Source organism: Candoia aspera, chromosome 8, assembly GCF_035149785.1.
Source record: "Candoia aspera isolate rCanAsp1 chromosome 8, rCanAsp1.hap2, whole genome shotgun sequence".
NCBI lineage: Eukaryota > Metazoa > Chordata > Lepidosauria > Squamata > Boidae > Candoia > Candoia aspera.
This window is the reverse complement of record NC_086160.1, coordinates 28,942,988-28,956,051: the sequence shown is the minus strand read 5'-3', so window position 1 is coordinate 28,956,051 and position 13,064 is coordinate 28,942,988. Positions and strand designations below refer to the sequence as shown.

The window sequence follows — 13,064 nt, the reverse complement described above, 5'->3', positions numbered from 1 at the left end:
TACGAAACAAAAATATTATTTGTATATTCTGTTTCCTCCAGAACAGAACTTCATGGGAAGTTGCTTGACACAAATTAGGCCACTGATTCTAATATTTCAGTATTGTTTATCACTGATTGCTTCAAACAGAAACTACTCTGGCTCTACCTAAATGTGCCAGAATTTGAACAAGTGTTTATTTGCATGCAGTAGAAATAATATTTAATCAGCCAAGGTCTTGATCAGCTGTTCCTCCAATAAGCTTATTTCAGATGTCCTTTTAGCTACACTTGCTAAATTCATTTCCATGTGACAGCATTTTTTTTAAAATAGTTGTTTTGCATCAGTGTTATGGAAGATTTACACCTGATATATTTTCATTTGTCTAGGAGATAAATTTTCCATTCTTATACTACTTACCAGAAAAGAAATAAAAATAAATAAAAACATTAAATACTGTGGAATGTTGATTCAATATGGGATATGTACTTATCAGGAAAAATATAGTACATGAAATGGCCCACCAACCTGAATTTCTATGACCATCTCTTATTACTAGCTAAACAAGATATAGACCCTTAGCATAAAGTCATTCCAGTAATAAAATTTATATAAAATGGAAATTAATTTGGAAATTCAATCTTCCAAATACTAGATTTTTTTTTTACTTTCAGAGAAAAAAGCTCAGCACTATTTCTGTTGAAGAAGGATCCTATTCTGTGAACTACTAAAATTAAGCAGTATTATGGCTTGAAGGCCTACTATCTATCAATGATATAACCTTTCCATGTTCCTCATAGACTAGGAAGCTTTACTTGGAATATTCTCTGTATTTACAATATTTGCATTGATTCAAACTGTACATAAATAATATTATATCAAATTACCTGGATTCTCAGACTCTGTCAAATCTAATCTTCACTGTGTTTATCAACATTATTCATCAGACAGTAATTGCATTTTTAACTCATATGGCTCTGAGAGCTCCAGACACCATGCATTTTTTTCTTTATATTGCTCTTTAAAATAACAGCAGAAAAAGGAAATCAAACAAAAATACACAAAAATACATGTCATAAAAATACATAACAGGTGCTTTAAAGAGTAGGAAAAATGTAACAGAAAGAAAAAGAAAAATATGAAATATACCATTACAGTAAACAATTACATGCATGAAGGTCAATGTTGTCTTTCTTGGGATCACAGAGATTCACAAAGCTTTCAATAATTACACAGGGAATTAATTACCAACAGTGCTATTTATGCTAGCTTAACAATTGTCATTAAACAAAAGGTAAAAATATTTATCTCAAGTTAAGCTCAGTTTTCAAAGATTACTAGACAACCCATGACCCATTGGGTCATTTCAGAAATATTTCCTTATCTAAACAGAGAAATATGTGGATTGCTATTGGTTTGATTTGAAAATTAAAGGAGAAAACATCAGTTTATTAAAGAAGAAAGATATGTAGCAAGAGAAATATAGATGCTTTTTGTTTTACAAAGGACATTTTTGATGACAACATTTCTAAATACTCTAATTATATCACTTCTTTTTCCCTGGCTTAAAGCAACATACAGCTGACCATGTTGGAATACCAGTTTCTCCAGATAAAACAGCACATTTTCCATGGTTTGACCTTGCACTTTATGTATAGTGACAGGAAAGCATGACTATATCAGGAACTGGGTCCACTGAAGAGGGACATCTTCACCTTCTGATAAATTGAGTGTAATTCTTGGAATCATGACAATGTCATTTTTGAACACACCAATGTTTATCTTTGCTACAATGAGATTCTTGTGGAGTTCTTCCATGATCATGTGCCTTCCATTCCTGAACTTGTTTGCAATAGGTTAATCATTGCTGTATAAATTGAGGAATTCATTAGGGAGAGGTTGCAAAATGCCTATCCTGACCTTTCCCTTCATACAGAAGAAATTAGTAGTTTTTCCAGGAAACAGGAAGACATGACAGTGAGGGCAGACTTTGGCCATCGCACCAACATCAGCAGAAATATTACGCCTAGTGAGTCGTGCATTTTCCCTTGCTCTTTCTATATTGAGGTCTTGTTGTTGAAGGCAGGTATTGTCGTGTTGAGGAACTCTTGCAGTAATTAATGCTTGCCACATATTCTCGAGTTGATCTTCCCTTTCCCTCTCCGTCTCTTATCTTCTCCTTCTGTGGCTTTCATTGTCATTCTGTGGCTTTCATTGTCATTCTGGAGATGTGCAGCCCTTTCATCCTCCATTTGTTCATGCCTTTTGCTATTTGTTGTCTCTAATCCTGGAGATGTGCATTTCTCTGCTCCTTTGTGCTTCCTCTCTTCTCCTTCTGTGCTTCTTGTTGTCTTGTTCTGTGCTTCTTGTTGTCAACACAACAGGTGGCAGCACCTAGTACTAGGGAATTCAAAAACACACATGTTGATTTTTAGTGAGGATAATATGAGCATTTCTGGAGTGGGATAATGCTTCTAGAAACATAAGATAGCTTCTGGTATGGCAATGAACATCTGCAGATCCTGTATCTCCATATCTTAATCTTGAATGTTATACAAGGCTCTGTATCATGTTCATTTGATTTCTAAAACAATTGGTGCACTTTCTTCCATATCTTCCCAGTCATGGAATGCTGTGTTCTGTTCCACTGTGGTAAGCTACAGTAGCCTTCAATGAAAGGTCCATAACATTACAGCATTTTAGAGATGATTGTGCCAACAGTATAACCACCATGACAATATATGGATCATAGTAGTAATGTCTGCTTTACTTGGTAATATTGAATACTGCCATGTTGCACATCCAGTTCCTCATTTCTGGTATCATTCATAGAAAAGAGCAGAGTCCCACATGGGGGTGAAGTTACTTAGATCTTGCAAATATTTATATTTCTGCAGGTCATAATATAAACTATAGTTCTAGCAGTTTTTCCAGGACAATTGTGCTAGGAAGACCAACATAGTTCTCCTTGGACTGCTTATTTCATGCCCAGAATGCATGCCAGAGTGAAAATGATTTCAAAACTTACTGTGCAGTTTATTAGCTCCACGGAATGGCTTCACCTGTTCTGTTTTCTGCTCATCAAAGGTCTTGTGCCAAATGGTACTGAAGTTGGAATTGCTATGGACTTGCCTAGGCCCCACAAGCAGCAGCTAAGGTGGCTTTTCTTTTTTCCCTCCTTTTCTCAGGAAGGAAAGAGCTGTCATGCAAACTGCCACCTGGTGTCTGAAATGGCACCCACACATTACTGCTGAGTAGTACCTTGCAAAGCAGAACTGGCCCCTGGCCCTAAATGCATATGGAAGACACTTGCTATCAGCTGGTTGTCATTCCTTTCCACAGGTAAGCTTCCTGCTACCCTGACACCAAGCAGCCCTTAGAGCCTGGCCTCACTGTCTCCTTTTAATGCCGCCCTCACCCATTACTGTTTCTGTTTCTCAGCTCCCACCGGCAACCTGGAGATAGGAAGCCCGGCAACCTGACGCACCCAGCCCCTGCAGCGGCTCTCTTCAGCATCTGGGTCTTCGAGTTCCCAGTCACCTGCAGGCACTCAGTGGCTGCGGGAACAGCTTAGGGCGTTGCCACCGCTTGTACATCCCGCGCTGGATTCCCCACCACCGTTACTTTGCCTGGACTGGGGGCGTGAGCGGCTCCGGAAGGGAAGCGACTGGAGCAGTCGAGCCTCTCCTTTCCTTCTCCTTCTTCCAAAGCTCCCCCGCCCCTTCCAGAGCGATTTGTCGAAGACGCCCGCTTGCTGCTGCTGGTTCTGCTGCGTGGCTGCTGATCAACTGATGATGAAGGAACCAGGAGGGGAAGGAAAATCCAAGAGCAAATCGCCGCTTCTTCCCGTCCTGCTCTGGAGTGTGGAGCTCTGGACTAGGGGGTCAGGTGAGGCAGCTCGGGACACAGATTCTCCAGGGGAATTGCTGCGCGAGGAGGAAAAGCGCCTGGGACAGGGCGACCCTCCCACCTTCCTCTCCCGGCCTGATTTCTAATTAGATTTCCCTGTGCACGTGTTCGCCACTGGCCAGTTTGCAATAGCATCTTGCAGAGTCACCCAGCCCTCTTTGAAGCGAGGTAAAGCTACAACATTGCTGGTTTATCGCTACAACGAGAGCTGGATGACTAGAAGGCGACGAGGCTGGCAGTAAGCAGATCAAGGAACGGGAAGGGGCGGCTGGGGCGGCGGGCGGTCGAGACGGGGAGGGAGGGAAGGGTAGGGATCGCACGTGACGATGCTTACGCGAGCGTGCTTTACCTACCCACTTTTTAATATCTTTGGTTCCGTTGGGGGCGGGGAAGGGATCTTGAGCCTGGTGTGTTGTGAACCCCCTTGCCTCTCGGATTGTTTGTTTCTGAAGAATGGTAACGTGACGGCGACAGACATACTGTGAATTTCACGTTGTTACCTTGGATGCTCTCCCCTCTCGCACACCTGAAGCGGCAACTGTCTTGAAGAGTAGCCCTGCCAAGCCATAAATGAGGAGAGTAAGTGTCATAGCAAGACGGACTGATGTGCGTGTGTTGGTGAAAATTACATGTCTTGCCAAATTTAGCCTCTGAGAGCTTTTTCCTCTTGCCAAAGAGGTTGTCATGCGCTTTCAGGGTAAGGAGAGGGATAAAGCTGAATGTGTGCATGGGAGTGAGAGAGTTTGAAGACCGTTTTCAAATTGGAGGCTGTGAAGTCCCAGGTAAGGTTGAACCCTGAGATCTACTTCTGTTGTGGGGAGAAGCTTGGACTCTCTGAACCAAGTACCCATTCTCACTTTTGGGAGAGGAAGGAGCAGGACTCACTGATCTGATATAGAAAACCCTTGCCAGTTGCTCCTTGTTTACTGCTGCTGTGATCTGAGGAATTGGTTACCTTGCATTCAACTTGCCTCTCTCCCAATCGCTCTCTGTAACTTCTGGTCACCAGCAGCAGTCAGGATTGTTGTACTCCCCAGCAGTCAGCTGGCTGATGTCCTAAGCCAATCCTATTTCCTCTGGTGGTTTGTGTGAATGGGGGAGGGGGACTGATCGATGGGTTTTTGGATCTTCCTTGGATGATCCTTGGGCAGGCTGAAACTGGGTGATGTTTCCAGAGATTAGCACAAGGTAATTCCTGTTTTTGCCTTGGATCCCTAGGTTACAAACTGCCCCCCATCAAGTGGAGATTGAACTGATAGTGGAATTGAAGTTTCAGTTCATGATTTGGGGGTGAACCGGTGTGAGGAAAGGGGGAAAAGAAAGCACTGCAATTTCAAAAGAAGGGTAGGAGAATATCCATTACCTTGGTTATTCTTCTCTCCCCATTCTTGGCCATGAAGAGAAAACAGAAAAGATTTCTGCAAATGACACTGCTGTTCCTGGTGACTCTAATTTTCCTGCCAAATATTGGACTCTGGTCTCTGTACAGGGAAAAACATTTTATGAAATCCACAGTGCTGGGAGAGCAGCAGGTAAGTGGAACAAATGTGATTGAAAGTGGCCAGGAGCAAAGCGAATTGTTTGTGTGTTAAGTGGGGAGTTAAAGCATCTGTTTAGCTGCTATAAAAAGCTGGAATGGCTCTTAGCAATGATGCATCCTTTAAACTTGAGTCTTTGGTTGTGAGAAGGCTGAAACCACTCTAACGAGCCTGTGAGGCAGAGGATTTGAAACTGGCTTCACTGCTGATTAAAATGAACTAGAAGAAGAAGGATGGGATGGGATGGGATGGAAAAAGACGTTGTATAGCTTAAATATAATCTCTGAATCATGAGCATGAGACCTATTAATTCTGTTTCTCATAAGTCATAACATATTGTCTAGGGTAGAACTCAAAGTTTGGAAAGTCCGTAGGTATAGTTAGCTGTATTTTTTCCTCCAGAAATCTGTTGAAGCATGTAGAATGTAGCTTGAACATGCTAATATGATATAAATATAATTTCATAATGTAATTAAATGCACATTGATCAATATGACCACAGTTTATTGAAGTATGTAATGATCCATACTAGTGTCTAGAGCATTTTCATTGAATAAAACATATTAGGATTCCTGTCTTTCTTCTTGAACTGTTCCAAAGAGGTAAGTGAACTTGAAAGTTGGCTGTCCAGTTCATTGCAAAAGATTGCCCTGTAAACTTCACAGTTCAGTGGGGATTTGATTTTGAATATATTGTAGCCTGATCTTTCTATTCAGAATATTCATCTATGTTTTCTTCTGCTAGAACTGGATTTTGTCTCTTCAGTATTCAATTGCTTCATTAACATTTCCAATTATCAGCTTTTTTGTCATACAATATTGTTGCTGGGATCTTATTCTATACAGAAAAGTACTTGTGCATGCATGCATATAAAAACACAAACACATTGTTCATGGGCCATTCTATCTGCTTGATGTTATAATGTGCTCTTAAGTACCTCTAGTACTTGTGATCCTCTTTGTTATCTGAGATTAATTTTTGCCATAATTTTCAGCTTGTGAGATAAGTTTATGACATGTAAACCAAAATGAGACTTGCATTAAAGCAAGTGCCTTCTAGAGAATTCTTGTATGCAGAAGTTTAAATAATTGCTTCTAACAGATTAGAAAAAGGTGTAATTGTTTTGCAAATGCCAGAGCAATCTTAACTGTAAAATGTTCCCTTTAGATTTTATAGAAGTTTAAGCAAAGAGATGGTAAAACATAGAAATATTTTATATTGTAGCTTAATTATCTCTTATATCAAAACAGAACACTACCACCATATATCAATTGTTATATTAATATCTTTAATTTCAAGGGCTATCGCTCAACTGTAGTATTATTATTCCATGTATTACATGAACATAGATTAGTTTGGTCAATAGGAGATACATTTATGCATATCAGATTGGTGATTGATAGCCTGCTGCTGACATTGACTGTGTGTGTGTGTCTGTGTGCATACTGTATATATGTATGTTCAGTTTTAAAGTGTTTTGAAACATGGTAGCTCATTAAAAAGCTTTACTTTTATAAGCAGCCAGTCTTTTTATAAGATTATTTCTTCTTAAGAAGAATCCAAGATTTAAAAGTCTTTTACAGCGAATATATTTATTGGATGTTTACTTGGAAATAACTTGCTCAATAGTACTTATTTCCTAGTAAATATGATAAAGTGTTTGTGTGTGTGTATGAATAGAGCAGTCTGCTTCATTACATGAGAGTATAAACAACTTTTAAGCTAATTTTTAAGTGGTGGGGAACCTTTCCATTTGTTGCCCTTCAAGTGTGCTGGCTTACAATTTCCATCCTTCTCAGCCTGCATTACCCATTAGAAAAAGCTGGACAGGGTTTTAAGGATCTGGTTTAAGAGAATCTAGTAGTGTGAAATACAATTCTGAGTGGCTTCTAAATAGCATGTATTTTTAATTTCTAATCAACTTTCAGTCCTATGCAGTATGTTCTGCTGCAACTTATACTAAGTAAGCATGCATCAAATTGCATTGGAAAGTATAACCCTGAGCATAAGAAATATTTATACTAGAACTCTAAAAAAGTCTAATCAGAAGAGATGCCCTATCACAACCCTAAGAATACACCCCATCAAAGTATTCATTATTCAGCTTCCTAAGAAACAAGTAAATGTCTAAACAATAAACATGGCCCTTAAAAAAATTGTGTGGACCATGAAGGAAAATGTTCTGAAGTTTCCAGAGATAACTTGCAGCAATATACAGGGAGAAATTAGAGCTAATGAGATTTCTAGAACATTTATTGCCTAAACAACACCATGGTTTATTGGTTTGAAAAAACAATATAATTTTTTCAATAGTAAAACAAGACAGTGGGTTCAGCTTAACATGACACAAAGTATATGCTCAGAAAGCTGTGTTTCAGTTTTGTGAAAGTATGCAAATAAATAGATATTTATTGTAGCAAGTGGGAATCAAATAAAATAAGATGTTGCAATGTTTGTCTGTAAGATACCCATTTTCCATGACAAATTACTAGTTTCATGTGTCCTCCTTTATAGCAGTGCAAGTAATGGAATTTGGATTCTAAGATGCTAGGTATTTACATAACATTTATTTATATTTTAATCTCAAGAAAATATGTATCAGGATATGGTGCCAACATTCCCTGAACCATTATCATTTTAGTTGAGTGATATGATGTCTGGTTTAAACAATAAAATTCACTTAATCAGGCCTAATTTGAATCTCAGCTCTGTAAAAAGTTTGTTTTTTTCTCCTACGACTATATTGCAGAATACAACTTCGCAATTTTAGTTAAGAGCATACTATAAGGTACTGTGGTCAAACTCACTGTGGTTTCATATTGAAAGATGTAATCCTACACCATTTACCTGGAAGTAAGTCTGACTGAAATCAGTATGTAGATGCTTTGAGAATATGTGTACAGGACTGAAGTGTAAAACAGTATATGAAGAGATGGGTAATATATTAGTTATTGGCTATATAGCTTCCTTTAATTATCAAAATTGGAGTTAGGTAGATTTATTGGGCATATCAACATTGACAGGACTGTTCTAGAAATCAAACCTTATAAATACTGTATTATAACCAACATTAATATCTATATATTCTTACCTGTGGTTTTCTGACATGTTGACTAAAAATTTAAGAATCTTTTTCATTTCTGAATGCCTTCCAACTTTATTGCAGAACAAAAAGTACACATGAACGCTGCTATTCTCTACTCAGTTACTTAAAAGTAGGACATATTGAACACTATGGAACTTCTAAACAGGCATATATGTGCAATAAATGAGATTTAGGCTGAAGTGTGAACAGCGAACTTCTGCAGTGCTCTCTTTTGAATGGACCTATGATTGTGGGCTATCAATATTTTTATTATTTAGGCTGTCTTATACTGTATATTGGAATTTTTTGCTGGATGAAATGTATGTGAAAAATGATAGCAGACTGTATAAGCCATTGACTGGAAAAGGTAGCAGTAGGTACTGTAATATCAAAATCACTGAGAGATCAATTCTTAAAACAATCAGAAGCAACAAAGTAGCCAGGGGAAAAAAAATCAGACAACTAAGGCATAGAAAGGTTATTCAAGGATAATAATGGGACTGTCTGGTAGCTGAATAAATTCTTTTGATTTTATTTTCTTCACTGTGAAAATGTGAACTGATGCCTCAAAACTGCTTGTGAGTTATTTGAAGAATTAACACTCTGCAATTACAAGATGCAATTTTTTAGATCTAAGTGGTACATTAAAAATAAAAGTGATCATGTCCTAGTGGCATGCACCGAGGACTTGTGAAATTAATTGTGAAACCATTTCAGAATTACATTTGTTTCATAATCATCATAATCATCATCTGCATCTTATCCCTAAAGTCAGCCTCTTTATTAGAAGATTGGAAAATAGCTACTATAACTTTCTGTCTGCCTTGCTCTATGTCTTCCTGACTCAACAGTCAGGGGAGAGTCAGGAAATCATAGGGCCATTAATATAATATATGTCTTGAACAATTTAGTGAAAAGCTAGAAAATAAACCATGCTGGAGCAGTATCAGAATGGTTCCTGCAAAGGGAAGCCTTGTGTCCTAACAGTCAGAAATCATGCTGAGACGAGGAGTAGGTCTCTAGTGTTTATTACTGCTACATAAAACAGAATCCTAACAAACTGAAGAAGCGTGGGAAAAACCCAGACAGATAAACCCCAAAAGTTAAGGCGGGTCTGATCTGTGTCTCTTTGAATGGCTGCTTAATTCCTCAGTACTACGCATGCATTTTCCCCCCTGGATAGAGGCCCCCTCCTGCTCGCCATCAGTACTCATGACATCACCCTCCCCTCCAGATTCACATTCCATTTCAGCCCCCTCCCTTCCAGAGGTTTGATAAGAGTCTATGTCTCCTTCTAAGCTCCCATGGGAACTGGGCAATGATGGAAAGTCTTCAAGGAAAACTCCTCCAAGGACGAATCAGTGCTGCTCTCCAGGTCTGATAACTCTTCTGGCCCAGGTGGCTCCTGCTGCTGGCACCGGTTGTAGGTTAATCAGAGATGGTTGTTGTAACTGCTGTAGCATGGCTGCTTGTAATGTGTTGATCTGGAGATCTACTTGTTGTTGTTGTTGTTGCAGGGCTGCTGCCAATTGTTGGATGGCTTGCCAAATTTCCTGGTTTTCCAAAGACATTTTCCAAATGTCTCTCCTTTATTTTTCTTTGTTCCTCTCTCTTTCGATGGCAGTAGGAGTTTGTTAGGATTGATGTCCTAACAGTCAGAAATCATGCTGAGATGAGGAGTAGGTCTCTAGTGTTTATTACTGCTACTTAAAACGAATCCTAACAAACTGAAGAAGCTTGGGAAAAACCCAGACAGATAAACCCCAAAAGTTAGGGCAGGTCTGATCTGTGTCTCTTTGAATGGCTGCTTAATTCCTCAGTACTACGCATGCGTTTTCCCCCCTGGATAGAGGCCCCTTCCAGCTCGCCATCAGTACTCATGACACCTTGCCACACCAGCATTTGGAACTCTTGGGAATGTCAACAAACATGAAGATGGGGTGAAATAGAAGTAATTTACAAGCAGTAACTACATACTGCAGAGCTGCTGAGCTTGTCGATCGGAAGGTTGGTGGTTCGAATCTGTGTGATGGGGTTTGCTCCCGTTGCTAGTCCCAGCTCCTGCCAACCTAGCAGTTCAAAAACATGCAAATGTGAGTAGATTAATAGGTACCGCTTTGGCGGGCAGGTAACAGCATTCCGTTTAGTCATGCTGGCCACATGACCACAGAAGTGTCTACAGACAAATGCCCGCTCTTCGGCTTTGAAATGGAGATGAGCACCGCCCCTTAGAGTCAGACACAACTGGACTTAATGTCAAGGGAAACCTTTACTTTTACCTTTTAACTACAAATATTCAGAATATTCAGGTTTTGCAGTAGAAGGAAGGAAACACTGGTATACACAAAACATTTATACTGGACTGATAGCTGGAGAAATGATATAATATCATGGGAGATAGTTAAGTTTGCATGTGACCTCAAAATATTCAGAATATTCAGCCAAAACATTTTCAGTCTATAACTGTAAATAAAACAAGACTGCAAAATGCTGTTAAAGGATATTTCAGGACTTGAACTGATATTTCAGGACTTGAACTAACTTAATATGGAACCTAGAAGATAGCTATACTGTTGTGAAAGTCATAATATTGTAATGTAGTTCTCAAAGAAAACACACATATGAAACTATATATTAGAGCATGATAAGCATTAAAAGGTGCTTGCATAATTTGTATATCAGAATAAAATAAAGTAATATACAAGGGGAAACTGGCAAACCCACAACATTTTTATTTAGGAAAATTTCCCTGAAAATGAAAACAAAGATTAATGCTGGCTTCATTTTTAAAGTAGTGTTTCATTTCATATTGATACAGGACAAGGAAGGAACAAGCAAGAAATGGGAGTTCTAAACAATAGGAAATATGTAAGCTATAAACAAAGTTTTCCATATCTGGGTTTTTCTGGTTGAAAAGCAATACATTTAAAACAGAAGTTCAGTTTAAATAAAATTTGAAGTGTTGCAGTATGTGCAACAGAAAATAATAGCAGCTGATCCAGAATGCAGTGGCACAGGGAGGATGGAACTGGTGCGTTACTGTCCCATGATCCTTCTACACTGGTTACCTGTTGGCTTCTGGGTGCTGGTTATCACCTTTAAGGCCCTCCATGGCATAGGGCCTAGGTCTCTGAGGGATCGCTTATCTCCAATTGTTTTTGCCCATTTGGTGCACTCTGAGTCCCATTAATCAGTGTTATCTTGCAGGACCCAGAATATCCTCCCAGAGATTTGTGTCACTCCTACCCTTATGACATTCTGGTTACAACCTGGTTATTCTCCCAGCCATTGGAATAGAGTGGTTGTGGAATCATTTTAGTATAGTTTTGTCAGTTTTAAAATTGGGTGTTGGTTCTTCTGTTTGGCTGGGTTCTCTTTTTATGTACATATCATTGTTCTTTTATCTGTAAGCTGCCCAGATCGAGCAGTTGAGCAGCCTCAGAATTGGATTAAATAAATAAACATAAAATTTGTTCTTATGAGGCTGGATTGGAAATAACTAATTAGCAAAGAAACTTTAATGTTGCAATGGATAACTTAGTGAAAATATCAACCAATATATTTACCCCCAAAATGGCAATTTTTTTGCTAAGGATTTGTGGGAACAGTTAATGTGGTCCAGTAGCATGGTACATTTTATACAAATCTGTGTTACTACTACATCTGGAAAACTGTGTATAGATCAACGTATAGCAGGGAAGAAATATGATATAATATGAAGAAAATAACAACCAAAATGATCAGTGCAGATTTTCAGGACAAGCATTTGAATGTCTTCATTTTAAAAAGACTGAATTAACAGAAGAAATAATAAAGAATATTGCTAAGTACATTTCTCCCCCATAAAACTAATGGTTATCCAATAAAACTGATTTGAAGTAGATCCAAGGAAAGAAAATATTATTTATATGATGATGGAATTTGCTGGCAAAGGAATGTGTTGGTGGCTTAAATGGCTTCATTTAGACAACTTTGTAGATGCAAGAATATCAAGATGCCATTTTTAATACTAGTAAGGGTAAAAGCATAATCTTGAAAATTATAAAAGTAAGTTCCCAGGTAGACTTATAGCAATCTACTTAAGGTGGAGCCTTTGAAACATTTCCTTCCCACAGCCTGCACCTCTGTGCTGTGATGCCTCTTTTCCAATAAGCTGAACCTGCTTCTCACAAGCCCTCAAACAATCTAACTCATATACTTCTGAGTGTCATTTGCCAGGTGGGAGGGAGGCCAACTGTGGGAGGATACAGTTATGTTCATGTGATCCTATGGGTTTCCTGTAAGTATTTGGAAAACATGATATCTGATCAGTTGGGCTGCCTTTATATTATAGCCTTCCCAAGAAAAATGCCCTTTGGAGATACTAGACAAACTTCTTTAATTGAAGTGCATCAAGCATCATGGCAATTGATATATTTGAAGTATAAAGGTTTGGGAGAAATGAGCGGGATGACCTAGAATACCTGACTCCAGAGGTGTGCTGGAGCTGGCTTGCACTGGCTTGTGAGAGGTGATTGTTAAATTTTCTGAATTTTTGAGAATTGGTTAACAGC

The 13,064-nt window shown here is 38.7% G+C and overlaps 1 protein-coding gene across 1 annotated transcript in view; it reads left to right on the top strand.

Annotated features, from left to right (window-relative positions):
* The first annotated feature begins 5,110 nt into the window (after window positions 1-5,110).
* The window catches only part of GALNTL6 (polypeptide N-acetylgalactosaminyltransferase like 6), a 564,011-nt gene continuing 556,057 nt past the window's right edge, over window positions 5,111-13,064 (top strand). Inside the window, exon 1 of the mRNA XM_063310251.1 lies at window positions 5,111-5,420. Within this exon, the coding sequence (XP_063166321.1) occupies window positions 5,283-5,420 (138 nt within the window). The 5' untranslated portion in view covers window positions 5,111-5,282. The remainder of the gene's footprint in view (window positions 5,421-13,064) is intronic.